Below are 27270 nucleotides of genomic sequence, written 5' to 3' on the forward strand. Positions count from 1 at the left end.
CCAGGTGGACTTGTAGAGTTTGACCCTCCTGTGGATCTGACACAGGAAGGACTGAGGTGGATCAGAACTTACAAATCAAACTTTTATTTTGAGGAACTGGCTATACAATATCTAAAAAGAAAGTAATGTGGTGGAAGCAGAGTACTACTTCCTTCCACCCAGCGTGTGTGTGTGTGTCAATCAGGGGAGAGAAGGTCAGCAGATGTGTGACAGCATCAAGGCGCAGGCTGAGGGGAGCCAGATCCGGGGGGCTGTGAGCCATTAGCCTTTGGAGTCCCTGGAGCTGGAGGGGGGCTATCCCCAGCTTCCTGTTTCCCCCCACAGAGAGCGCTGCTCCCAAGTGGGGAAGGGGCTGAGGATGGAGGAGGGGCTGGAGAAGGATGGGAGGTGGGGCCTCCTTTGCCCTCTCCTGTCGGGGGAAGAGAGACCACGATGTACTTCTGGACACTGCCAGGACCAGAGGGAGCAGTGCTGGGTGGGGTGGTGGTGGCGGTGGAGACCAGCTTAACAATGGGCTGCACGCTGGGGACCGTGGTGGTGACGGGAGAGGTAGTGGTGGAGCCTGAGCCAGGGGCTGAGGTGCTGAGGGACAGGACCTGGGGGCAGAAAGGAAAGGTAGTCCGGTTGCCTTGTGCCCTCCCCACTCCCCAGGCGTGGGGGAATACTTGTGCCAACCAAATAATTAGTTCCCACCCTCTGAGCCTGTAGGCTGCTGCCAGCTCGAGAGCCTTGCTCAGGATAAGCAGCTATGGCCTCACAGGCCCCTGGGAAGTGCCCTTGCCAGCTCCTGTCCTTGAGCCCAGTAGTGACTGGGTTCTACTCGGGCCACCCAGGGTTCTCTGAGGTAACCTGGCCCCTTGGGGCAGCATGGTGACACGCTCCCCCTCATCCCTGGTCCCCCACGGCTCCACATACCTGTTGGGTGGATGAGGCACTGGAGGACGATGACATTACAATAAACTTGGTGGGAGGAGGGGAAGGCTGAGGTGGGGCAGCAGCTCGTGCAGACACCAGTGTCTGGACAGGAAGTGCGATGGAGCCAGGGACCTTCAGCAAGCCAGGGGTCCGAGGGCCAGGCTGAGGGGCCTGCGAGAGGGTCAGCGTGGGCCGAGGCTATAGGAAGAAAAGGCAAGAAGAAAATGTCAGTGTCTAAGAAAAGAAGGGCTCCTCTGGCTCCTCCTCAGTGGATCTCCCTGGGGTCGGGGCTTCATTCACTAAGAGGGCCTGGACTCCCCCAAGACTGCTGAGGCAGGGTACTGTGCTTTACAAGTGAGTACGTGTGCATGTTTGTGAGTTCCTGCCCCGAGGGGAACCCCGGCCCTGTCCCAGCCCTGAGTTCTTCATTTCACCTTACCCCTCCTCTCCACTGGGTCACTGACCTGAGTGATGGTTAGAGTGGTCCTGTTGACCTGCTGAGCCTGCAGAGCAGCCTGGGCCCGGGCCTTGACCACGTGGGAGCAGAGGAGGGGTCCGAGGGACCCAAATTCTGCACGATAGGCATCCTGATTGTCAGGCGGTGGGCGCAGCTTTGCCAGAACAGGGGCACAGTGTTTCTGCAGAGAGAAGGCAAAGAAAAGGCAGGTAGAGAGGGCTGGGACTCTCAGTAGTGAGAAGGGGTGAAAAAGATTACTCATTCTTTCAGGTATGTTCCTCTTAGAGGCCAAACTGTGCTGGGACAGCAGTGTGTGTAAGGAATGCTGTTGTTTTTCTTCCTAAGAAAATGCGGGCATCCACTGGTGTGAGTGGAGAACTTGCTGAATACACTGGTGACTCAAGGCTGGTTGGTCCAGAGGGCGTGTGCCTTGCACAGAGCGGGCCACAGAGTGATGCAGAAGCCCCGGGGGCAGTGCAGTCTAGAAGTCACAGGCTGAGAGTTAAGACCTCTGACCTCTTACTAACCCCTGGGTGCCTCAGTCTTTCCATCTGCAAAACAGTATCGGACTCCGAGGCACGCTCTGAACATATGAGGCAAAGATGGGATAAGTGAATAAAAGACACCATGTGCTGGCTGAACGTTGTACCCGTGTTGTGTGTGGTCGGGGTGGTGGGGGTGGGGGTGGGGGTGGGGGTGGGGGAGGGGCGTTTGGTGGGAAGAAGTTGGGCAAAGGCAGGAACAGGGGGCTTTGGTCACCAGGAGGAGGCTCTGCACATGGTCAGCTCCGATGCGGTCGATGTTGCTCAGCACGGGGCCATCCAGGACACCGCGGATCCGCTCCCCCTCCTGCTGGAGCCGTGGCAGAATCAGAGTCTTAATCACCTGTTGGAAAGGAAGGGGAGAACCAGCGTCCTGGGGTCAACACAGGGTCTCCTGGGTTGGGGGCTGTTGCCGGCTGTGACCTCATGATGCCTCCCCTTCCCCCCTGGGGCCTCACATCGTGTCCCAGCTCTGCCAGGCCTGCAATGGAGCCGTAACGTGTTGTCCACGGAGTCTTTTCATCCACCCAGCTCTGTAAGGGGACAGAAAATAGACCCAGATAACGGGGTCTGAAAGGCTAATTGGTAAGGCCCTAAGTCTCTGACAAACACACTTCCCTTGTAGATCATTAAGACACTACAGATGCGGCTCAAGTCTCAGTCCCTCTGCCCTCGGCCCCTTGTTTTCAGTGTCATTTCCCCCAGCCACAGCTGACCCCACTGGTTTGGGTGAAGCTCGCATTGTTCTGGTGACAACCCTGAAACAGCTTACACTCCTCGTTCTCCTGGCTCACCTTGGTGAAGGTCTTGGTGATCCGGGACTGGATGTTGTTAGTGGTTGTGCTGAAATGCTTGCAGATCTGGGCCACCAGGCGGGCAGCAAAGTCTCGGAGCGCCCAGTGATTGTCCACATCTGGCCGCAGACACAGCTGCCTGCTGACGATGCAGGTCATCACAGCCGGAATCAACTCATGCACCTAAGGAGAAGTGGCGAGTCAGCTAATTCTGACACATGGCTTGCTGTTGGTGGCAGCGAGGTCCCCAGCCCCTGGGATGAGAGGTGGGTGTGCAGGACCACTCACGTATTTTTCTAGATACAGTGTAGGGTTATCCATCAGGGCCTTCACCATGCGCATCAGATAGATGAGCAGGGCCAGGTTGTTCTGCACCACATTCACACGGACCTGTGGGAAGGAGAAGTAAGTGACGGGGTGGTGAGACCCCTCAGATGAGCTCCCTCTGCCACGTCCTCACGCCTCCTCACCCCCGGAACCTCATCCCAGCTCCTGGCCTTCCCAAATCCTCTTACCCCCTCTGAGATGAAGGTGCTGAATCGTGGCAGCATCTGGTAGAGCCCTGGGTCTGTTGCAATGCTCTGCAGAGCTTCCTGTGGGAGAAGGGCAGCGAGTGAAATGGGGCCAGATTCTGTGGGGAGGAACTGGAGTAAAAGAGGAGTCTTGGAGTAGAGGCAGGACAGGGGGCCCTCACCGCTCTCTTGGCCTCACACGACCCCACGCAAGCTTCGGTGATCTCTTTGTAGTATAGCTGCTGCTCCACAGACAACTCGTGGATACTCCGGGGCTTTAGTCGCAAAGGGGCCCCCTCCAGCAGGGGTGGTGCCTTCTTCTCTTTCCCTGATGGGTTTGAAAAAGAAAGCTCCAGAAGAGGCATCAGTACCAGACAAACCTTGACCCTCCACTCCCCCACCGAGGGAGTCCCCTTCCCTTATGTTTCTTGATCCTTCCTGGGGACCTCTGGCCTGAGGTCTCGTCCCTGGCCCTGACCTCCCCCACTTCACAAATGACCATCTGGCTTTGGGGCAAGAGCCAGGAGAGGCCTGGCCTAGCAGGACTGACCTTTGCCATCGGCTGGAGTGGCCCCCTGACCTTTGCCCTTCAAGGGTCCGTCTTCCTCCTGGCCTGGCTTTGTTGACTTCAGGGGTTCTGTGGCCTCAGCCTTCTGCTGCTCTTTGGGAGCTGGTGGGAAAGCAGTCACAGCTGGAGTGATGAGAGCAGCAGATGTAAAGGAAGAAGGGAGAGAGGGAGGGGGCGGGCTCTGGGCGCAGAGAGGGTTACCTGGGGGTGGATTCTCCGGTATAGCTGGCTGGCAGCCTTCAATGCTCAACCAGTGAGCTGCAAGGAAGGGAGGTGTCAAGGTGAATTGCTGGACCTGGACACTAGGGAGTCACTCCACACTAAGGAATGTATATTTTCATTTCTGTCCCCATCTCCTGCAACGCACTCACCAGGGATCTCACACTGAGTTGCTTCACTGGTGAGCTTCCTCAGACCCATATGCATGGCTCCTCCTTCCCCTCCTCCCTGCCACCCTGCTCTCCCTTCCGCCAACCTTTGAGGCAGACATCCAGGGGCACCCGGGGCAGAGGGGTATTGATGATGTCGCTCAGATCAACCTCCTTCTCCTCGTAGAAGTAAAGCTCCCGGCCCCCACCAGAGGCGAAACGGAAGGGAATGAACTCCTGAGCGTGGAAGCCATAGAGTGGCTGTATCAGAAGAGAGAGACACTGGGATGAGAAGGTAGCCTGTGGGGGTGTTGCTGAAGGCAGATGCAATGTCTGGGAGGACAGTGTCTCACCACCCTGTCCCCGTCTCAGTCCTGTGCATCCCAATCACCTCGACATTCTTTAGCTTCAGCGCGTAGTCAATGTCACTGGTGGTGAGCTTCTGCCGCTTCCCCATGTGCATGAACTTCAAGGCGTCCTGGGGGTGGGAGAACAGACATTAGCTGGAGACCCTGAGGAAGAAGGTGGCCCAGGCAGCATCCTCCATACAACGCAGGGCTGGGCAGAGGGGCCAGGTTACCTGTGCAATCTCCTTGATGCGGTAGCTGACCTCATCTGTCAGCAGCTGGCAGGTCTCCTCCTGAATCTGAGCGATGCCCATTGACTCAGCCACCACCTTCATCGACTCCGAGGGTAGCACAGTGTTGCTGAGCTTCAGCTTCTTCTCCTCAGCCATTCTGGAGCCCCTCCTCCCCTCCCCTGAAGGATGATGCCCCAGGGTGGAGAGATGGAGTCCCTGGCAGGGGGATAGGGCAGGCAGAAGAGAGAAAACGTGAGACCCCAAGAAGAGGGGCTGTTGGGTCAGGAGAGGAAACAACAGAAGGAGGACCATGAGATGTGAGGGGGGGAAGGGACTCAGGGGTGCCTTCTGTCCATCCCCACGTGAGTCAGCACTGGGTGTAACAGGAGGTAGCAATCCAATCAAATTCAACACCATTTATTGAGCTCTGATTCTCCTGAGCTCAATAGAACATTGAGCTCTGATTCTACTGTAGAATCTCTAGATTCTATCCTAGGCACTGGACAAGGGAGGCACAGCAGAATGATCTCGGCCTTCAGTCTACATCCCAGCCCTAGTACTACCGAGCTGTGTTACCTGGGCAAGTTACTTAAATTCTCCCAGCTCTGGGTTTCTTCTTTGCAAATGTGGAAAATGTCTTTTTTCCTATGATTGTTAATGTGCATACCTTCATCTCTCTTGCCCCTTCTTGCACCATTATTCATGCTTGACGAAAACACAATATTGATTAACTACAACTCTCTCGCTCTACAGACCCGTACAATTGAACATGAGAAAACACACAACCATCTCGACCAATTCCCACTTTAAATTCATGGCCACAAACTTCAAAGGGGCCCTTAATGCTGCCAGACAATCATACTACACCTCAGTGCACTCAGTCTCCCTTTGTTTGTTTTTTTTTTTTGAGGAAGATTGGCCCTGAGATAACATCTGCTGCCAATCCTCCTCTTTTTGCTGAGGAAGACTGGCCCTGAGCTAACATCCATGCCCATCTTCCTCTACTTTATATGTGGGACGCCTACCACAGCATGGCTTGCCAAGCGGTGCCATGTCTGCACCTGGGATCCAAACGGGTGAACCCCAGGCGGCCGAAGTGGAACGTGTGAACTTAACCACTGTGCCACTGGTCTGGCCCTCTTTTTTTTTTTAAAAAAAGATTTTATTTCTCCTTTTTCTCCCCAAAGCCCCCTGGTACATAGTTGTATATTTTTAGTTGTGAGTCCTTCTAGTTGTGGCACATGGGATGCCGCCTCAGCATGGCCTGATGAGCAGCGCCATGTCCCTGCCCAGGATTCGAACTGGTGAAACCCTGGACCGCCGAAGTGGAGCGTGCAAACTTAACCACTCAGCCACGGGGCTGGCCCCAGTCTCCCTTTGTCTTATCTGACACCTCTTCTCCCTCATTTTGGCCATCAGAAGAGACCTCCAGACTCCCACCACCACATCTACCCAGTGAGCAGCACCAGTGTCCACACACTCCTCCTTCCCACCCATAACTGCAGAGAAACTGCTCATGCCCCTCACCAACTCAAGCCTTGCTCCAGCCTTTCTCCCATCTCCTTGTATCATTATCAGTTTCTCAACCTGCCGGATCATTCCCATCAGCCTACAAAATGCAGTTATTTTTCCCATGTAAAACAACAAAACAGTGGCCTATCCATACAATGGGACATTATTCAGCCTTAAAAAGGAAGGCGATTCTGAAACACGCTCCAACATGGATGAACCTTAGAAACATTATGCTGAGTGAAATAAGCCAGTCACAAAAAGACAAATACCATATGATTCCACTTATATGAGGTTCTTAGAGTAGACAAATGCAGAGACAGAAAGCAGAAAGGGTGGTTACCAAAGACTAGGAAAAGGGGAGAAGGGGATGTTAACTGTTTGACAGATACAGAGTTTCAGTTTCACAATGTGAAAAAGTTCTGGAGATGGATGGTGGTGATGGTTGCACAACAATATGAATGTTCTTAAACACTTCTGAACTGTACACTTAAAAATGGTTAAGATGGTAAGTTTTATGTTACGTGTATTTCACTAAAATTAAAAACTGAAAAAAAAAATCTTTTCTTCATTCCACTTTCTCTAAAAGCTATACCGTTTTTCGGCTCCTCCTTGCAACCAAACTCCCTGAAAGAGTTGTCTTAACTGTTTCTGATTCCTGTCCTCTCCTTCTCTCTTGAACCTACTCCAATCAGGCTTCTGACTCCACTTGGTGCCTGAAACTGCTCATCAAGGTCACCGATGACTCCACATTGCCAAAGCCAAGGGCCATTCTCCTTCCTCATCTTACTTGACTTCTCAGCAGCATATAGCATAGCTGACTAGTCCTTTCTGAAAACACTTTCTTTACTCCACTGCCACACCACCTTCTCTTGGTTTTCCTCCTAGAGGCCTCACTGACCACTCCCTCTGTTTCCTTTACCGGTTCATCATCTTCTCATCTGCGTAATGCTGGCGTGTCCTGGGCTCAGTCCTCGGTCTTCTTCTGTAGTGACATTTACTCCCTTGGTGACCTGAACCACTCTCACAGCTTTCAATATAGCTTATAGGCCGATGATGGCCAAATTTATATCCCTAGCCCAGGGTGTTCTTCCTAACTCTAGACTCATAGAGCAAACTGTCTACATAAAATCTCTTCTGAACCTGAACTCCTGATCCCCCACTCCCCACCTGCTCCAGCCTCGGCTTTCCTCATCTTCACAATAAGGGGCTCATTTTTTATGTGAGTCCTCACATCAAACCCACAGGTAATCCAACCTGATTCTCTTACTCTCATTCTCTATCATCTGGGTACCTTCTGACAAGGTCTGTCTGCTCCACCCCTGCCCCCTACATCTATTCCCAAAACAGCAGCCAGAGTGAGTCTGTCAAAATGTCGATCAGATTGGGTCACTTCTCTGCTCCCCAGCTGCCATAGAGTAAAACCCCAAATCCTTACTATGGTCTACAAGGCCCTTCGTGATTTGCCCTCTCCCCATTACATCCTCGACCCCCTTTCCTTCCTTATTACACCTTGATCCAGCCCCACTGTCCTCCTCGCTGTCCCAACCTGACAGGCAGACTCTTGCTTTATGGCTTCTGCTCTGTTCCTTCTGCTTGGAATGCTCTTTCCCAGATGTCAGCTTGGCTGCCCACTCCTACCACCCTATTTAATACCGCACCCCACCCTCACTCTGCCCTCTTATTCCCCACAGCATTTAACATCTGCTAATGTATACTGTATCATTTCTTGCTGTTTATCACCACCACAGCTCCCCTTCCCACACTCTGTGGACAGAGATCTTTGTTATGTGGACTGATGTATTCCAAGACCCCAGACTGGTGCCTGAGACACTGGAGATACTCAATATTTGTTGAGTAAATGAATGAATTGTAAGGCCTACAGACGGAGATACTCAATAAATACTAGGTACCACTATTATCAAAATGAACAAGATAAAGGCCAAGCTTGGAATCTACTTTGCCGCCAAAAGGAAGGTGGTCTGCCTGAGGACGGCATTACTAAGACTAATGTCAAAGTGTTTAGGACTGACTGCGGGTGTAGGTGGGGGACAGGTGGGGCGTGCTGGAGGGGTGGGAAGATGGAAGCGAAAGAGAATCTGGTTTTCTCATACCATCCCAGGTCTCCTCCCCCACGTTTATAAGTCTTATCTGCAGGGAACACATTTATTCAACACATACTCTGTGCCTGAAGCCGGGTATACAAGAAGCAGTCGTGTCGCAGTTCCCTGGCGAACTCCTACTAATCCTTCAATATCCTGCGGTACCCTCTGCCAGCAAACGCTCATAAAACACTCTACCACCTCAGGGACCCCTCAGGCCAGTGGAGTGGGCAGGAAGGCTTCACAGAGGAGGGGGAACTTGAACTACATCTGTATAGGAGCCTCCTCAGCAGGGATGCGGGTCGGAGGTCCCCAGGCAATGGGTCCAGCGCGAAAGGAGGCGCAGAGCCCAGCTCATCCCCCCAGCATCCCTCCTATGCAAACACACACACGGAGTCCCCACGCGCACGGACACACAACCAACCGTCCTCCTCCTGGTGCCCACACGGGCCCTTCAAAGGGTCTAGCCCCGGGTACCACTCAGACCCGCCCCTCCAGCCGAGCGTCCCGGGCAGGAAAAGTCTCTCACCGCCGCCAAAGCGCCGCTCACCCGGCGCTCGGCGCCATGTTGGCCCCGCCCCCTCCCGGGAGCAGGTCCTGGCAGGGAAGGAGAGCAAGTCAGTGTCCCTTCCTCGAGCCGGAGTAAGTTCTCGAGGCCCACGGCTTGAAATGCTATAAAAGACTCTGTTTCTGTGTCCACGTGTAAGGAGCACACCCTCCTTCTGCAATTACTTCAGTTTATTCCTTTACCACCCAGCGGCCAGGACCTTCCGGAGGCGCCACCAAACCCGGGCGGGGAAGCCTGGAGCGCAGTGAGACTCCACCCCCTTTCGGGCCGGCACTGCGCGTGCGCCGCCCCTGCCAAGCTGGATTTAAGTTGCCGCCGAACGCCTCGGGATTTAAAGGGCCCGCTGCCTTTCCGAAGTTGGTCTGAAGACAAGGGGTGGTTGGTTGTGGACAGCACTTTGTCATGGGACCTGTGCAGCTGGGAATATTGCTTTTCATTTTGGCTGTGTACGGTGCTTGGGCTGGGACGCCGAAGGAGGAGGACGATGACACAGAACGCTTGCCCAGCAAATGCGAAGGTATCTAAAGGGAGTAGCCTCTATTCGCCTCCCTCTGTCCCACCTCCTTCGTCTAGGCCGAGCCAGATGGACTGTGATGGCTGGGTTATTCGATCTCCTTGAAGGCCTGAGGGACATTCTGGTGGAGCTTGGTGGAATCCCTATGGGGTCAAGGGAAGGAATGCATAGCCCTACCCGAAAACTATGGCACTACAATTCCCATGAGACATCCAGAGGGAGCCCGCTTTTTCTTGTTGGCTTGGGCCCCAACAGTTTGTGGGAATTGTAGTTAAGGGACTATCTGCTCAGGACCGCCCACTCTACACAGCATCTTTAGTGCCTCTGTGTGTTCGTATTTCCCCCATGCCGCTAGACCTAAATCTGGAGAGCCTGCTGGAACAGCCTGTAAGGCTCGTACCTTGTAAATACCCTCTGCTCCACCCTGGCAGAGACGCTCCCAAATTACAGGCCCCACGCCCTCCAGAGGGGGTTTGGAGTGAGTAAATCAGCCCTTGACGCTCATAAATGAAAGAAGAGGCCACACAACTGGGAGAGGTTCCCCATACGTGTGAGGCTTTGCAGAGGGTGGGTACTGTACGGATTTTACAGCGAGCAGCATCTTCTGGGCTGCATCAGTGTTGGGCCCAGCTGGGAGAACGCACTTCAAAGCTGGGCCATTCAGTGTCCTGGCTCCCCAGTTTATTGCCTTCCTGACTTTAATTTCTTCCCTGGATTCTTTTTCCCTTCACCTCAGTCCACAGTGCATTTCACTATCAGTATCCCCCATGACTTGGTCCTAATCTCTCCTCTCCTTTCACTTGTGTCCCCACTCTTCTCCCCCTACCTCTGCCAGTGTTTCTAAAGGGACCCAGTTGAGTCCTAACACCTCTGCAGGCCTCCTGCTGTGATCAGCATACAGCCAACATTTTTGGCATAGTGTCAGTCTCTTTGTTGTATGGCCCCCATCTTTCTTACATTTGCATATCCCACCTCCCATCCCCAAAAAGCCCAGGCCTCAGCCACACTGAACTTCTCAGAGTCACCGAGCCTGACCTACCCCCTCATACGTCTCTGCCTTTACAGGTTGCTCTTCTCTTTGCCTGGAATGACCATCTCCCTTCTGTATTTGGTTCTTCAAGAGATAGTTTAAATGTCACCTCCTTTGGAAGCCTTCTTCCTTTTCTGTCACCTCCCACTATACTGTAAGGTCTTGGAGGGAAGGAAAGTACCTGTGTCTCCCAGGTCCTAGCCTAGTGCCTGGCATGTTTTAGACACTTTTGTTACCTGCCCCTGTGTTTAGTTTGTTTGGCTCTTCTGTATAGGCCACTCCTTGTCTTGGGACCCACTATGTGCCAGGACATGTGCTGGGGGTGCTGGAAAGACAGTGGTGGAACAGATGCACTGCTCACCCTTAAGGAAATCGCAGGCTAGTAGGAAGTCAATAAATGACCACTGAATGAATTTTGTGTTTCCTAGTGACACTAAGTCTCTTGTTCTTAACCCCTAGCGTAGGGTCCCTCATACCATATTGTCATCATCTTTTTAGCTGTCCCCAACTACATGGCAGTGTCCTGTGGATAAGGATCATGGGTCTTACTGCTCTCTGTATTGTTACTGTGCATCCAGAAGGAGCTCAATAAATAGCTGCAGAACAGCAGCACACACTTGTACACTGCTCACTAGGTGCCAGGTACTATGACAGGAGTTTTATATAGATTGACTGATTTAATTCTCACCACACCCCTGAGAAGGAGGTACTATTATTATCTCCATTTTAGAGGTGAAGAAACCAAAGCCCAGCAGGATTGTCAGCTACTAAGTGGCTGACTCAGGATTCCAACCCAGTCATGCTGGCTGCAGAGTCTGCACTTATGACCATCATGCTCTGCTGCCTTTGCTCATCTGCAGAATGAGTTGTTGGTATGTTTGTTTGTCTTTCACATCCTCTTGGACATCTAGTGTGTAAGCTGCTGAGCCTGGAGCTACAGGAAGAGCTGAGTCGCACTGGCCGATCTCGCGAGGTGCTGGAGCTGGGGCAGGTGCTGGACACAGGCAAGAGGAAGAGACACGTCCCCTACAGCGTTTCGTGAGTCCTTCTTGGTGCTTCTCCACCTTCCAACCCCTGAAGGAGCCCTGGGAGCTCCCACAGCATCCAAAGGTGTCTTTGTTTCCCCTCTTCCTACAGAGAGACAAGGCTAGAAGAGGCCTTGGAGAATTTATGTGAGCGGATCCTGGATTACAGTGTTCATGCTGAGCGCAAGGGCTCACTGAGATATGCTAAGGTCAGACTCTTCCCCACGGCAGGATCCCACTTCTCAGAAACAACAACCTCTATCCCCTCATGCCTATTCCCCCCGACCCCGGCCCCAGCTCTGGAGTATCCTCTCCCTATTGTAGACTCCCTCATGTCACCTTCATGCAACTCGCCTGAGTCTCCAGTAGTTGACAAAACTGATCTGGCAGAATGGGGAAGGAGGAAGTGGGGCAGTGGGCTGGGCTGATCCCAAATTCCCATCTCTCAGGGGCAGAGTCAGACCATGGCAACGCTGAAGGGCCTGGTGCAGAAGGGGGTGAAGGTGGATCTGGGGATCCCTCTGGAGCTGTGGGACGAACCCAGCGTGGAGGTCACGTTCCTTAAGAAGCAGGTAGGAAGGATACTGCACTGCTTAGGGAGGAGAGAAGGGAACCTGAGCAGGGAGCTAGATCCTAGGGAGGTCCACCTCTGAGCAGGGAGAGGGGGCAGAGTGAAGACTGCCATCGATTAAAGTGAGCCCAGGAGCCTATTAAGAACTAATTACAGAGGCTAATAATATGGACTGTCACTTACTGAACAGCTACTATGTGCTAGATTTAGGGCCACATACTTTCCAGCTGCTGCCTCATTTTACCCTCACAACAACCTGACGTGGTAGGTACTATTACCATTTTTCATTTTACAGGCAAGGAGCTGAGACTCAGAGTTTAATAACCTACTTGGCACAGTAGGTGCTAGTAAATGTTTGTTGAATGAATGAGGATCACACATCTAGTAAGCCAAGTTTAACCTCCTGGTTTACCTGCCTCTTCAGGGTGGGGTGGGGAGACAGGGAGTGAAGAGCAGAGAGGAGGGTTTCCAAAACCCAGCAAAGCAGATACCCTTCTGACCCTTCCACTTGACCAGTGTGAGACGATGCTGGAGGAGTTTGAAGATGTCGTGGGAGACTGGTATTTCCACCATCAGGAGAAGCCCCTACAGCATTTTCTCTGTGAAGGTCATGTGCTCCCAGCTGCTGAAACTGGTAAGTGTGTGAGCTGGTCCCTTTCCTGCCAGACCACACCCTCCCCTACCCCCAGGACCAATGGCTAAATTGTTTTCTATCATCCAACTTAGCATGTCTCCGGGAAACTTGGACTGGAAAGGAGAAGATCACAGATGGGCAAGAGAAGACAGAAGAGGAGGAAGAGCAAGATCAGGAGGAGGAGGAGGAAGAGGAGAACCTGACCAACACACCAAGCTACCCCAAGCACGACCCAGAGGATCTTTGACCCTTGCCTTTGAGCCCCCACGGGGGCAGCAGTCATAGAGAAGCCTCTGAAGTCTGAGCTCTCCCTGCCCCACAGCTTTAAGAGTGTGTGTGTACGTGTGAGTGACCGCAGAGCTTGTAGCTGTTCTCTCCCATCTGGTCTCAGGCAGGATCCGGGGGTACAGCATGGCATGGCTATGGGGACAAAGGAGGGAGCAGCAGGTGGAAGCCCTGCCCCAACAGATGAGCCCTCTGCCTGCCGTCTAGCCCCTTAATTGTCAGGTGTGTGTGGTGACAGTATTGAAGCCTTTCCCCTTTAAATATCTCTACTACTTCTCCCCCCCCCCCCCCCCCCCCACCCCCCGGGGGTCAGCGATGGCACAGGAGTTGTAGGCCTTGGGAAAGTCACTTTGCCCCTCGGGGGTCTGTTTTTCAGACTTTTACAAGGGAAAAAGCCAGAAAGGACATTCTCTATAACTTAGACACACCGCCTGCGTCCAGGAGGCTATATGCCCACAAACTGTGAACAAGAAGGGACAGTGGATGGGGACAGGGCGATGTTGATAACTTACGTGGCGTAGATACTTGGTCTACTTCATATTAATTTCACCGAGGGCCCACCACATAATTTCGCAGGTGCCAAATTTTCTATATCGCTAGTAAATTTTTTTTTAAATCAGTTGGGCCCAAAGTATGAAGTGTCGTGCATTCATCATAGCAGGCCGATATGGCAGCGCCTTGAGAATAGGGCCGTTGGCCGCCGTCCTATAAGAAGCCAATTTTGCAGTCCAAGGAGGCTGGCAGGGCCCAGCGGGCTGAGAACCGCGGTCTTCAGGTTGGGGTCAGACAGCCCGTCTGCGCATGCCGCAAAGTGCGTCGGAATTAAAACTCAGTGTCTGGCGCCTCCTCAGCCGCCATACTTGAGCTTACGGGAACTCGCAGAGGACAAAATCGCGCGCGCTTTTCCGATTTTTATTTTTTCCGGAGTGAGGCAAGACCTAAGGCGATAAAGCTAGGTCCAAGGTAAAGAGCAGCTTCTGTTAGAGGGAGGTATAAGCAAAACCGATAGCTTCTGGAGGGTGACGGGTGAGGACGCACCACCCGAGACGAGCGAGGCGGGGACCACAGACGCCTAGGGCCCCGTGCGTTCACGCTGGAGGGAAGGTTGGGCGATACCATCTTCGGAAGGGGGGTGAGGGCGATACCACCGTAAGGAGGCGGGAGGGGGGGGTGGCCAAGAACTGAGATTTGGAAGGTGCCGCTGGGCCGAGGCTGGGCCTGTGTGGGAATCCAGAGGGAGTGCACAGTCGCCCACAGCCCCATTTCTTTTCCCCAGCCCGTCCCTCCCCTGCCATGAGCAGTCTAGTGCAGACCAAGCCGCTGCGTGGGGAGACCCCTCTATTGGTGCCCGGCGGCCCATACTCCGTGGTGGTTCTGCTGCAGGGCTACGCGGAGCCCGAGGAGGGCGACGCCGTGCGTGCCGACGGCTCCGTGACTCTTGTCCTGCCCCAGGCCTGGGGCCCTGCCTCCAGCCACGAAGAGCCCCCGCCCAAGGGTGGCGAGGCGAAGAGCGCCCTGGAGGAGGCGGCCCGTGGCCCCATCCTCGTGGACACCGGGGGCCCCTGGGCTCGCGAGGCGCTTCTGGGGGCCCTGGCGGAGCAGGGCGTGGCCCCTGGAGATGTGACTTTGGTGGTGGGGACCCACGGGCACTCGGATCACATCGGGAACCTGGGGCTGTTTCCCGCGGCGTCTCTGCTGGTCTCGCACGACTTCTGCCTCCCCGGGGGCCGCTATCTCCTCCACGGGCTGGGGGAAGAGCGGCCCCTGCGTCTGGGGCCCGGGCTCGAGGTGTGGGCCACGCCGGGCCACGGGGGCCAGCGGGACGTCAGCGTTGTGGTGGCGGACACAGCCCTGGGCACCGTGATGGTGGTGGGCGATGTGTTTGAACGCGAAGGGGACGAGGACTCCTGGCAGGCGCTGAGCGAGGACCCGGTGGCCCAGGAGCGGAGCCGGAAGAGGGTCCTAGACACTGCCGATGTGGTTGTGCCTGGTCACGGAGCCCCCTTTAGGGTGGTCAGGGAAGCCTCGCAGCCAGAGACAAAGGATCCAGGGAACAGCCGGCAGGATTCCGTGGTTGGAGACAAGGAGCCCACAATGCACGGATAAGCCCTGGGAGAGACTGGACTCCTGTCAGGGAAGCCACTCAGCCAAGGACCTGACGTCCCGGAGACCGAGAGGACCCGGACAGCCAATCAGAGGACTCAAGGTGGTCACTTCCAGCTCCTCTAGGAGGCCAGCTTTGCAGCGAGGATACAGTGCTCTTGCCAGTGCTGTCGCCAATGTCACTGTTTCTGCAACCAAACTGACCCCAAGGATGGCTCAGCTGTGTGCCCCCTCTCGGGGCTTCATTAGTAAAAGTGAGAGAATGTTCTTGGGAGGGTCGTCTAAAATAAAAACAGGAAACTGCATGGAAAATCGTACTGCCCTAATGTAAATATGAAGTATTAATAGCGATAATCATGCAAATGTAATCAGCAGCTGCAACACTTCAACGGGTCGCTTTGGCCGATTGTCTGTTTCTCCTAGGATGCTGTTGCTGAGAAAAGGTTAACACCTAAGGCATCTGACTTTAATTTATTCATACATTCCTTCATTCAATGAGTATTTGACACTTGTAATGTCTCAAGCACTGCTCTAGGTCATGGAGATAAAAGAGTGAGCAAGCTGGAGAAACTCCTGTCCCTCATGGAGATTATGTTCTACTGAGATGTACAAGTAAACAACAACAGTAACAGTAGTAAACCATATAATTACAGGTTGTGGTTAGAGATATGAAAAAAGAAAGCAGGGTGAGAAGGGGAGAGTGTGCTGGGGTGGAAGGGTGGTCAGGAAAAGCAGAGTCGAGGTTTGATAAGAACTGAACGAGAAGAAAGCAGGCCATACAAGGATCTGGAAGATAGGCCTTCCAGGCACAGAAATAGCAGGTATAAAGGCCCTGAGGCAGGACAGCTTGGCCTGCTTGAGCAGCGAGAAGACCGTGGGTTTCAACTGCAGAGTGCCAGGGAAGAGTGGCAATAGGTGAGGCTGCAGAGTTAGGCAGGGCCTTGTGGACCATGGGGAGGGGTTTCCATTTATATTGAGAAGCCTTTGACTTTTGAGCAGGCTAATGACCTAATCTCACATGTTTTAAAATTACCATTTGTTCTGAGTGGAAAAGTGGTTGGAATGGGGCAAGAGTAGAATTGGCTGTACTAGATGGGAAGCTATTGCACTCCTCCAGGTGAGAGAAGTTGATGGCACCTCCCCTTATTCCAGAAGTCCTGTTATGGCTGTGGCCTCTTCACAACTGTGTCCCAGTCCCCAGGCCCTCCAAACACACCTGCAGAAGCACTCAGGTGGGGCAGACAAAGGAGAGGAGGAAGTCCACCTTATTGTGGATGATGAACCGCCCTGGGTGGATGTTGGGCAGGGCCAGACTGCCAGCGTTTCCCAGGCATCCACAAAGGCCACACGGAGATCAGCAAAGGCAGCTTGGAGGGGCTGGTTCACCTGGAGGGTGAACCAGTCACTGCTGTACATGGACTGGTCGCTGATATTGGCCAGTTTGATGACCACAGGAGTGTCGGTTCCTGGGCCAGAAGCACAGCCACGGCTGCCTGGATCCTTGCCAGTCATTGCACAAAGATGGATGGAGGGGAAGTGGTGAAGTGGGTGCACTGTCATGGAGTGGAGGCCTCTGGCCAGGCCCCCCAGCTCCTGGACCATGGTGTGCAGGGAGGCTACTGGGGTGTGGAGGGGCCAGCTAGTGCAGCAGTATGCCCTGAGTGGTCTTCACGGCTGTCAGGGGCCTCAGCTGATATGTGGCATGTGGATCCACCAGGTTCAGGGCTGTGGGGAGGCTGAGAGAAGAGGAGATCGGTTATTTAGAGCTATGCACTCTCAACATGTACAAACAAAAATTCCAGTTTTGACTTACTTCCCAGAACATAGGTATTCTGCCCATGACTCAGGCCTTGTCATCTGGAACAATACATCCCTTTGGCCACACTGATTGTCTCCCGGATGGACAGGTCGTCTAAGTTAGTCCAGTTTTGGTAATCTTAGGGTTTTTGCTGGAGCTAGTGGAAAAAAGCATAGTTCTTTCCTGCAAGACTGACATGGGACGATGGGTCATATTGCCACCTTGGAAGAGCCACTGCTACTGGGGCCACCAAATGGAGACCAGGAATGAAGCTAAACAGAAGGGGGCAGAAGTGAGTAGTTGAGAGAAACAGACCTGATGACCAGATTGGGCACTGAAAGCCAGATCCACTCCTTAACTCTTTAGTCACTTGGGCCAATTAACTCCTTTCCTGCCTAAGCTGCTTTGACAGTCACTTAGAACAAGAGGAGTTGAATGGATGCAAACACTGGAGGAAATGATCCATTACAAGGAGGCAGTGAGGATGCTGTGGAGAAGGGTTGATAACAGGGAAAGCAGTGCTTAAGATATTAGGAGACTGGGCTCAGAGCGACTGTCCTCTTAGAAGTTCCTTTCAAGCTTCTTTTTTGGAAAACTCTTAGGGAAACTTGAGCTGTATGATTAGATTCCTCTACTCACAAATATTCAATGGCTCCACGTGGCCTGTAGAATAACCCAAACTCTCACCCAGTCCTCTTCAAGGCAGACTCTCCACTCCAGTTTGGCTGGACTGCCTGCTGCCTTCCAGACACGCCTGCATCCTCCTTCAGATACTCCCACCACTGCCAAAGTGTGGAGTTCCCCACCATGTGGATCTGAGCAGCCAGCCAGGCAGCCCAGGATGCTGTCAACAGTGGAGGAGGAGCATCTGGAGCAGGACAGTGAGCACCACAGATTTCAGTGATAGAAGCCAGAGAGTTTTGAGACCAGCTCAGAGCTGCATGGGAGCCATGGGGACAGGGCTATAGGAAAGGGAAAAATGGAACAGCTAAATTAATAAAAAGAACTAACATTTTTTGAGTGTTTACTCTGTGCCAGGTGCATGTACTTTAACCATCCTCTTATATTAGATGGGGAAATTAAGTGAGGTGAGCTGATAAATGTCAGAGCATGCATGTGAATGCAGGCTTCCAGACTCCACTGCCCATCCCTTAACCACTGCAGGGAGAGGCTAATCTCAGTTATGGACAGAACCCTCCAGGTGGGCTAACCTCCACCCCTAACTATCCCAGATGCACTCACTCAAGTTGCTGCTTCTCTTGGCTGCCATCTGGCTGTGGATCAGAGAAAGGCTCTGAAGGAGAGCTTTGTCACATTCCTGAAGAGACAGGTGTCTGTGACAAGAATGAAGATGATGAGGGCTGGTGGTCAGTGTGCTCTGCTTCAGTGGTGTGGGTTCAGGGGCTTAGTGGTGTGTGTTCAGGGGTTCAGATCCTGGGCATGGACCTACACCACTTGTCAGCCATACTGTGGTGGTGACCCCCATGTAAAGTGGAGGAAGATTGGCACAGATGTTAGTTCAGGGTTAATCATTGTTATGCAAAAAAAAAAAAAGAGGAAGATTGACAACTGATGTTAGCTCAGGGCTAAGCTTCCTCAGCAAAAAAAAAAAAAAAAAAAAGTCAATGAATGAATGGTGTATCAATTAGCTTTTATTGTGTTACAAACCACTGCAAATCCTAGTGGCTTAAAAACACAAATATTTATTATTTATTACAATTCTGTGGTTCATCTGGATTGTCTTGGTGAGAGCTGAATGGTCCATAACAGCCTCACCCATGCATCAGGTGCCTCAGCTGGAATTGGTGGAATGGCTGGGGCTGCTCTCCACATGGTTTCTCAACCTCCAGTAGGCCAGCTTGGGCTTGTTCACATGGTGGCAGAAGTGCTCCCAGTGTTAGAGCAGGAGCTACAAAGCCACTTGAGGTCTAGGCTCAGAAATTGCACAATATCCCTTACCTCACATTCTGTTGGTCAGAGGAAGTCGTAAGGCCAGCCCAGACTCAGGGATAAGGAAACGGCCTCTACCTCTTGACAGAAGGAGCTCCAAAAGATCTGTGGCCATTTTCGTTGTTGCAATCTACCATAATGGCTGTTCATGAGTTGGTGATGCTGAAAGTTCACCATCTCCAATTTTAGGTAGGTCTTAAATGCAATCTTTTTATGCCTTCTCCCATGTCCCAAAGCAGTCCTGTCAATCACACCACACCATTCCCTCCTCAGCCCCAGAAGAGAGCAGCACTTCTGACTTCACAGAGAAAGCAAAGACCATTGTCTCAGCCTTCTCTGCTTAAGACACCTTACCAGAAAACTCATCAGTATCTGCACCCAGGCTGTACTCCAGAAGAGGAGCAGTCCCCCACTCTCCTACCAGACATTTTCTTTATATCCTCGCTGATTCCTTTTCAGCATTTTCCATTCTCTGGCTCGCTCAGTCTGGCTCCGACCCTGACCACTCCACTGAAAGGGCTCTGGATGAAGTTGCTCATGAACGTCATAATTGCCAACTCCACAGGACACTTAGTGCTTATTTTACTTCACTGCCCAGCAGACTTGACATTCCGTCTTGAAACTTACATGCCCCCTTGGCTTCCTTGACCATACCCTACTCTGTTCTGCACTTACTGCCCACTTCCCTCTCAGTCCATACTGAGGGCTCTTCTTTCTCCTCATGCACCTTAAATAAAAATTTTTGTTGTTGATTGGTCATAAGAACATCTATAAAATAAAATGTATGGAGAACCATAATGCAACAGACCACCCAATTTAAGAAAAATATATTGTCATTACTTTGAAGTCTCCTTACTTTTTTCTCCAATCCTATTCCTTTCCTGGTCCCTCAGAAGCAACCACTATCTTGACTGGGATGTTTATCATTTTCTTGAATTTTTTTGTGGTTTTACCATATGTATTTGCATTTCTACACAAGGATTGTTTTTGTATGTTTTTGAACTTAAAATAAATGAAATCGTATTGTAAATATTCTTCTACAACTTGCTTTTTTTCACTCAATATTATGATCCTGAGGTTTGTTCATTTATTATTTTCGCATGCGTAGTATTCACTTTCATGAGTAATGACAGTGTTGGGAAAACTGGATATCCACATGCAAAAGAGTGAAATTGGACTCATCTTACCATACACAAAAATTAACTTGAAATGGATTAAAGACTTAAATGTAAGACCTGAAACTGTAAAACTCCTAGAAGTAAGCATAGGGAAAAAGTTCCTTGACACTGGTCTTGGTCGTGATTTTTTGGATATGACACCAAAAGCAAAGGCAACAAAAGCAGAAATAAATAAGTGAGACTACATCAAACTAGAAAGCTTCTGTACAGCAGATGAATCAATCAACAAAATGAAAAGGTAACCTGTGGAATGGGTGAAAACATTTGCAAGCCATGTATCTCATGAGCACTTAATATCCCAAATTTATAAAGAACTCATACAACTCAATAGCGAAAAGTCCAAAAAACGCAATTTAAAAATTGGCAAAGGACATGAATAGACGTTTTTCCAAAGAAAACATACAAATGGCCCAGGTTCATGGAAAGTTGCTCAACATCACTAATCATCATGGAAATGCAATCAAAACCACAATGAGATATCCCTTCACACCTGTTAGGATGGTTATTATCAAAAAGACGAGAGGTAACTAGTGTTGGAGAGAATATGGAGAAAAGGGAACACTTGTACACTGCTTGTGGGAATGTAAATTGGTACACCCATTATGGAAACAGTATGAAGTTTCCTCAAAAAGTTAAAAATAGAGCTACCATATGATCCAGTAATCCCACTTATGGGTATATATCCAAAGGAAATGAAATCGGTATCTCAAGGAGATATCTGCACTCCCATGTTCATTTCAGCATTATTCATAGTAGCCAAGATGTGGAAACAACCTAAGTGTTCATTGACAGATGAGTGGATAATGAACATGTGAGATGTATGTGTGTTTGTTTATGTGTGTGTATGTACACGCACACATGAATATTACTCAGCCTTAAAAAGAAAATCCTGCCGTCTGTGACAACGTGGATGAACCCGGAGGACATTATGCTAAGTGAAATAAGCCAGACACAGAAAGACAAATACTGTATGATCTCATTTCTATGTGGAATCTGAAAAGTCGAATTCATAGAACCAGAGAGTAAAATGGTTACTTCCAGGGGCCGAGGAATGGAGGAAATGAGGAGATGTTAGCGAAAGGGTACAAATTTTCAGTTATGAGTAATTTATGGGGATCTAATGTACAGCATGGTGATTATAGTTAATAATACTTTATCCAGACTTGAAATTTGCTAAGAGAGTAGATCTTTGTTCTTGCCACACACACAAAAATGTAACTATGTGGGGTGATGAATAGGATAATTAGCTTGATTGTGGTAATCATTTCACAATGCATACATATATTAAGTCATTATGTTGTACACCTTAAGAAGTCACGTTGGGGGCTGGCCCCATGCCCAAGTGGTTATATTCGCGTGCTCCACTTTGGGGGCCCAGGGTTTCGCTGGTTTGCATCCCGAGTGCAGACATGGCACCACTCATCAAGCCATGCTGAAGCAGCATCCCACATAGCACAACTAGAAGGACCCACACTAAAGATATACAACTATGTACCAGGGGTGCTTTGGGGAGAAAAAGGAAAAATAAAAAAAAAATCTTAAAAAAAAAGAAATCATGTTGTACAACCCAAATATACACAACTTTCATTTGTCAATCATGCCTGGGGGAAAAAAGAATAAAAAAACAAACACAAGTCAGAGTTTATTTAATATTAGGTATTGAAATGACAAATTCAACTCAAAGCTGCTAACAAGAGCAAAAGACTAAAAGAAGAAATTGGAGAGAAGAAGGCCAAACAGTAACCTATGGGAAAGATGGTTGTAAGGCCCCAAAGAATGTAAAGAACAGATAATGGATCTAAGTCATAAACATGTTTTGTTCTGGGTAAGTTACCTCTATTAATACTAACACCTTATGGTTAATCTAAATGTGACACAAACGAGATCCCTTGTTCATTAATTTGGTATTGAATTTTCTATTAATTTGGTACTGGATTCAGAGGTTACCAAACTGGCATGAAAGAATCCCAGGCAATAGTGGGATTCTCCAAGGAAAATTAGTATTTGCTTCTGCCAAAAATCTAGGCCAATAAGTTCCTAGACCCTGTTAAACTAACACAGCCTGAGATTTTCCAGACCACTCTGATTTGTGAATTTGGGCTACACATCCACCTGAGGGCTGGCTCGTGGGTATCAATTCTCTAGGAAGACATTTTTCTAACCACTCTGGACCATGGTCCGTCCACGACAGTCAGGTTCTTTGCTGTCTTCTGGTTAGGTGTAGGGTGGTGGTTTCTAGGTCACACAGTTTGAAAGAGTAGAATTTGGAGACTCCGGCTTTATGCCGGTGTGCCGTCTCCTGTAGGACTACCCACATTGTCCAAGGCTCCCCACATTGTCTCCTGCTCTTGGCTTCCTGAACACCCATCTCAAGTTTGCTGAGTTTGGTAAATGCCCCCAAGGGGAAAGCAAGCTTCAGTGGTCTATTACCACTCTGGTCTCTAGGTTCCCAGTCTCACTAAGTTTTTGCCTTGTGATAATTCCTTTAAAATTTGACAGGTTATTAATACATTTAAAGATATGAAAAATATTTTTTTCAAAAAATGTTTTTGGAGTTATAGAAGTATAATTTGCATACAGTAAAATTTACTCTTTTTAGTGTCATAACTACATATTTTACAGTCACATGTAGTCATGTAACTGCAAATACAATCAAGGTATAAAACATTTCCATGACCCCAAAAACTTCCCTCATGATCCTTTGTAGTCATTTCTCCCCCTCCATCTCCAGCCCCCCAGCAACCACTTGATCTGTTTCCTTTTAAAAGAATTTTACCTTTTCCAGAATGTCATATAAATAGAATCATAGAAAATGTGGTCTTTTGAGTTTAGCTTCTTTTCACTTAGCACAATATGTTTAAGATTCATCCATGTTGTTACATCTAAAAGTGATCTGTTCCTTTTTATCGCTGAGTAGTTTTCCATTGTAAGGATGTATCAGTTTGTTTATATTGGGGTTGTATTTGAAGGATATTTGGGTCATTCCCAGTTTTGAGTGATTATGAATAAAGTCACTATAAACACTCATGTACAGGCTTTTATGTATGAGCATAGTTTTCATGTCTTTGGTGCAAGTACCCAGGAGTGTGATTCCTGGGTTGTATAGTAAGTGTACATTTAATTTTATAAAAACTGCCAAACTGTTTCAGAATGGCTGTACCATTTTGCATTCCCATCGACAATGTTTGAGAATTCCAGTTACTCCACATCCTCGCCAGCATTGGTTTGTCAGAAAAGTCGTTTTTACTGGGTATAGAACTCTGGGTTGGTAGCTTTCTCTTTCAGCACTTTAAAGATGTTATTCCTTTTTCTTCTAGCTTCTGACCTGAAGCTGTAATTCTGTTGTAATTCGTATCTTTGTTCCCTCCTTATGTAAGGTGTCGTATTTTTCTTATGGCTATCTTCAAGATTTTTCTCTTTCTCTTTGGTTTTCATTGGTCTAAGTATGATGTGTTTAGGTGTATACGTGTGTTTGTGTTATATGTGTTATTATTGGAGTTTACTAAGCTTCTTGGATCTGTGGGTTAATAGTTTTTATTTTTGGAAATTTTTTAGCCATTGTCTCTTCAAATACTTCTGCACTACTCTTCTCTCTCTTTTCCTTCTGGGATTCCAATTACCTGTATGTTAGACCTTTGATTATTGACCACAGCTCTTGTATGTTCTGTTCTCTCTCTCCTCTTGTATTTCAGTTATGCTACTTTTTTAGGGACCTATCTTCAATTTCCTGGAAATACTCTTTGAAATCTACTGTGGCATCCTGCTTTCATTAGATTCTCTAAAAAATCCCAACTGCCTTGTTGGAGTGGACCAGTGGCACTTGCACCTGGGCCTGACCAGCCCAGAGCTGGGAGAAAGACAACAGGTATGTGCCATTCTCCAGATCCGAGACATCCCCAGGGATCCCTGCCTGCAGGTCAGGTCCCAGCACCTGTACCCAAAACAGATCCCCACTGTGGATCTTGGGTCTGTCCTGGTGGTGTCTGGTCACAAGTACGGCCTCCAGGTAGCCTCCCAGGGCATTGCTGCCCTGGGCAGGACCTCTCAGGTGTTAGGTGGAGGTCTGGGGGCTGGTGGAGGTCCGAAGTTTACCCTTATCTCCCAGAGTCAGAGGCCAGTAAAGAAGATGGGTCAAGTCTGAGAGCTCTTGGGGGAGACAATTCAAGAGAGAGGCAGGTTCTGTGGATTTGGAGAGAGATTTAGAGAAAGAGTGAGGTCCTGGGGGCTGGTGGATAGTACTGTCAGGCTAGGACAACTTGCAATAGAGGATCTGTGCATAGATAAAGAAGAATCTATCAGTGGTTTGTGTTTCCCTCACTTTTTTCTGGGAGGGAGATTTTGCCTTACCAAAGCTAGTCCCCCTACCAGGTAGGACCCAGAAGTCCTGTCCTGCCTGCACAGGCTGTCTGTCACTCATCAGCCTTGTGTCTGAGTCACCACCTCATTGATTTGAAGGTAATAGCTGTTCTTTATGGGGTTTGTTTGTTTGTCTTTGGCTGAGGAAGATTTGCCCTGAGCTAACATCCACTGCCAATCTTCCTCTTTTTGTATGGGAGCTGCTGCCACATTATGACCACTGACAGACAAAGGGTGTAGGTCTACACTTGGGAACTGAACCCAGGCTGCTGAAGCAGAGTGAGTTGAACTAAACCACTAGGCCACTGGGACTGGCCCATAGCTGTTCTTTATGAAGGAAAAATTTATGTCCATAGGTTTTTTCTGGATAAAAGAAAGAAAAATAACAATGGTATCATCTCTGCCTTCTTATAAGAATGGCCTTCTTGCTTTCCAATATCTCCCTCTCACCTGCAAAAAACAATAACAAAAAGATAACAAGAAAAAGTCATTTGGGGAAATTGAGAAACCCAATTCTAAAAATGCGTGGATCAAAGAAGAAATACAAATGGATATTAGATAACATTATGATCACATGGTAACTTGGGGGAATGCAGTTAAAGCAGTGCTTAGAGGAAATTTTGTAGTCTTAATGCTTCTATTTGAAAAGGAGAAAGGCTGAAATGGACTGAGCTGTATATCTATTTCAAAATGTTAGGGAAAAAAGGGCAAAATAATCCACAGGAAATGGAAAGAAGTAAATAACAAATACAAAATGAGCAATTTCATAGAAAACAAACATAAAATAGAAAGGATAGACAAAGCCAAAATGTGGCTCTTTGAAAAGACTCACACAATTAACAAACTTCTGACAAGATTTATCAAGAAAAAAATAAAGAAAGCAGGAGTGGGCCAATGTCAGAAATGAGAAAGGAGACATAACTGTAGCTGGTGCAGATATAAAAAAACATAATGTCTGTGGCAATAAATCTCAATATTTAAACAAAGTAGACAAATTTCTAGATAACTGTGCCCAAACTGACTCACAATGAAGTAGAAAACCTATTATAACCAGTAAAAAAAAAAATGAACCAGTAGTCATTTCCCACAGGAAAAACTATAGGCTCACTTGGCTTCACTGGTCAGTGCCATCTAAAATTTAAGAAACAAGTAATTCCAAAATTGCAAACATCTCCCAGAGATGAGAAAAAAGATGGGTAAACTCCCCAAGTCCTGTTATAAGGCTGGCATTGCCCTGGTGAAATCTAACAGGGATATTATGAAATAGGAAAATTACAGGATACCTTTCCTTATGATCATAGATGCACAAATTCTAAACAAAATATTAGGAAACTAAATTTAGCAATGTATAGAAAGATAGCGCATCCCGACTAGGTCGAGTTTATCTCAGAAATGCAAGCTTGCTCTTATATTAGAGAAATAGCTTGTGTTGTTCATATCTTCTATAGTTATGTGGATTTTTTTGTCTATTTAATAATTAAGAGAAGGATATTAAAAATAACCACTATGGTAGTGGACTTATAAATTATTCCCTGTCATTCTAAAAATTTTTTGCTTTTTAAATTTGGATGCTATTTTATTAATGCATTCTTTAGAATTGTAATATACCCTCAGTGAAGTGAATTTTTATTATTTTGTAATGACCTACACTATTCCTAGTGGTTCCTTTTGTCTTAAAGTCAATTTTTCTTGTATTGCTATAGTTAAGTCAGATTTATTTGGTTGCAGTCTGCCTGACATATTTTTTCTTTCTTTTACTCCAGGCTTTCCCTCTTTTTATGCAGTTTGTTTGTCTCTTGTAAACAAAACATAGCTCTATTCTTTTCCAAACATTTTATTATGGAATTTTCATGATATACAAATAAAGAAAGAATAATTCAATGAGCCACCATCAACCAGTTTCAATAATTATCAATTGAGGCCAATCTCATTTCACTTATATGTCTACCCACTTCCTCTCCCTCTTCTCTATATTATTTTGAGGCAAATACCAAACATCAGATTATTTTATCCCGAAGCATGTAATATTTATATATTTTATCTGGAAGCATTTGAGTACATATACTGTGTGTACTTACATATACACGTATAACAAGCATATACTTCAGTGCGCACTAAGAAAACCTTAAAAAAACATAACCACAATACCATTATCACACTTAAAGGATTTACCAATAATTCCTTAATATCATCAAATATCTATTCACTGTTTAAATTTCTCTGATAGTTTTTTTAAAGACTGTATTTTTTAAGAGCAGTTTTAAATTTATAATAAAACTGAGAGGGAAGTACAGGGTTTCCCATATACCCCCCGCCCCCACACATGCATAGCTCCCCCTACTCATTATCAGATTCACTCACTAGAATGGTACATTTACCAAAGATGAACCCATATTGACACATCATAATCACCCAGAGACCATAGTTTACCTGAGGTTTACTCTTGGTGTTGTGCATTCCATTGGTTTGGACAAATGTATAATGATATATATCCATCATTATAATATCATATAGAGTATTGGCACTTTCCTAAAAGTCCTCTGTACTCTGCCTATTCATTGCTGCTCACTGCTACCCCGTCTCCTGCAACCAGTGGTCTTTTTATTGTCTCCATAGTTTTACGTTTTCCAGAATGTCATAAAGTTGGAATCAAACAGTATATAGCCTTCTCAGACTGGCTTCTTTCACTTAGTTATATACACTTAAGGTTCTTCCATGTCTTTTCACAGCTTAATACCTCATTTCTTTTTAGTGCTGAATAATATTCCGTTGTCTGGATGTACCACAGTTTTTCTACCCATTCACCTGCTGAAGGACATCTTGCTTGCCTCCAAGTTTTGCAAATTATGAATAAAGCTGCTATAAGTATCAGTGTGCAAGTTTTTATGTAGACATAAGTTTTAAACTCCTT

The 27270-nt window shown here is 48.4% G+C and overlaps 3 protein-coding genes and 1 pseudogene across 6 annotated transcripts; 2 read left to right on the forward strand and 2 right to left on the reverse strand.

The window, feature by feature from the left end:
• Positions 1 to 68: 68 nt before the first annotated feature.
• TAF6 (TATA-box binding protein associated factor 6) lies at positions 69 to 8985 on the reverse strand. 3 transcript variants are annotated; one of them, XM_046665227.1, is made up of 15 exons: positions 8877 to 8985; positions 4737 to 4952; positions 4548 to 4634; positions 4264 to 4417; positions 3990 to 4046; positions 3771 to 3890; positions 3403 to 3548; positions 3224 to 3301; positions 2997 to 3098; positions 2709 to 2891; positions 2373 to 2447; positions 2132 to 2257; positions 1380 to 1553; positions 916 to 1113; positions 69 to 596 (listed from the first exon to the last, which is right to left on the reverse strand). In XM_046665227.1, exons 2-15 carry the CDS (start codon positions 4890 to 4892, stop codon positions 216 to 218), a joined length of 2037 nt encoding a protein of 678 aa, XP_046521183.1. In that variant the 5' UTR covers positions 4893 to 4952; positions 8877 to 8985; the 3' UTR covers positions 69 to 215. The 3 variants fall into 3 exon arrangements, with proteins under 3 accessions (XP_046521183.1, XP_046521184.1, XP_046521185.1); XM_046665228.1 differs by having other exon boundaries at positions 8772 to 8908; XM_046665229.1 differs by lacking the exon at positions 8877 to 8985 and adding an exon at positions 8427 to 8855.
• Positions 8986 to 9177: 192 nt separating this feature from the next.
• Positions 9178 to 13593, forward strand: CNPY4 (canopy FGF signaling regulator 4). Its single transcript, XM_046665235.1, has 6 exons — positions 9178 to 9432; positions 11371 to 11497; positions 11597 to 11693; positions 11934 to 12056; positions 12572 to 12689; positions 12782 to 13593. Exons 1-6 carry the CDS (start codon positions 9318 to 9320, stop codon positions 12934 to 12936), a joined length of 735 nt encoding a protein of 244 aa, XP_046521191.1. The 5' UTR covers positions 9178 to 9317; the 3' UTR covers positions 12937 to 13593.
• Positions 13594 to 13857: 264 nt separating this feature from the next.
• MBLAC1 (metallo-beta-lactamase domain containing 1) lies at positions 13858 to 15646 on the forward strand. 2 transcript variants are annotated; one of them, XM_046665234.1, is made up of 2 exons: positions 13858 to 13937; positions 14251 to 15646. In XM_046665234.1, exon 2 carries the CDS (start codon positions 14268 to 14270, stop codon positions 15078 to 15080), a length of 813 nt encoding a protein of 270 aa, XP_046521190.1. In that variant the 5' UTR covers positions 13858 to 13937; positions 14251 to 14267; the 3' UTR covers positions 15081 to 15646. The 2 variants fall into 2 exon arrangements, with proteins under 2 accessions (XP_046521190.1, XP_046521189.1); XM_046665233.1 differs by lacking the exon at positions 13858 to 13937 and adding an exon at positions 14007 to 14078.
• Positions 15647 to 15867: 221 nt separating this feature from the next.
• Positions 15868 to 18940, reverse strand: LOC124242570 (NXPE family member 3-like; annotated as a pseudogene).
• Positions 18941 to 27270: the final 8330 nt, after the last annotated feature.

This window comes from Equus quagga, chromosome 7 (genome assembly GCF_021613505.1).
Source record: "Equus quagga isolate Etosha38 chromosome 7, UCLA_HA_Equagga_1.0, whole genome shotgun sequence".
NCBI lineage: Eukaryota > Metazoa > Chordata > Mammalia > Perissodactyla > Equidae > Equus > Equus quagga.

Bases quoted from the DNA above. Each gene is read 5' to 3' on its own strand.
- CNPY4 (XM_046665235.1), top strand. From the start codon at position 9,318: ATGGGACCTGTGCAGCTGGGAATATTGCTTTTCATTTTGGCTGTGTAC. The intron at 11,498-11,596 runs GTGAGTCCTTCT...CTCTTCCTACAG, and splicing joins CACGTCCCCTACAGCGTTTC to AGAGACAAGGCTAGAAGAGG. The intron at 11,694-11,933 runs GTCAGACTCTTC...CCCATCTCTCAG, and splicing joins GCTCACTGAGATATGCTAAG to GGGCAGAGTCAGACCATGGC.
- TAF6 (XM_046665227.1), bottom strand. From the start codon at position 4,892: ATGGCTGAGGAGAAGAAGCTGAAGCTCAGCAACACTGTGCTACCCTCG. The intron at 3,099-3,223 runs GTAAGAGGATTT...TCCTTCCCACAG, and splicing joins GCACCTTCATCTCAGAGGGG to GTCCGTGTGAATGTGGTGCA. The intron at 1,554-2,131 runs GTGACCAAAGCC...TTCTCTCTGCAG, and splicing joins ATGTGCAGAGCCTCCTCCTG to AAACACTGTGCCCCTGTTCT.
- MBLAC1 (XM_046665234.1), top strand. From the start codon at position 14,268: ATGAGCAGTCTAGTGCAGACCAAGCCGCTGCGTGGGGAGACCCCTCTA.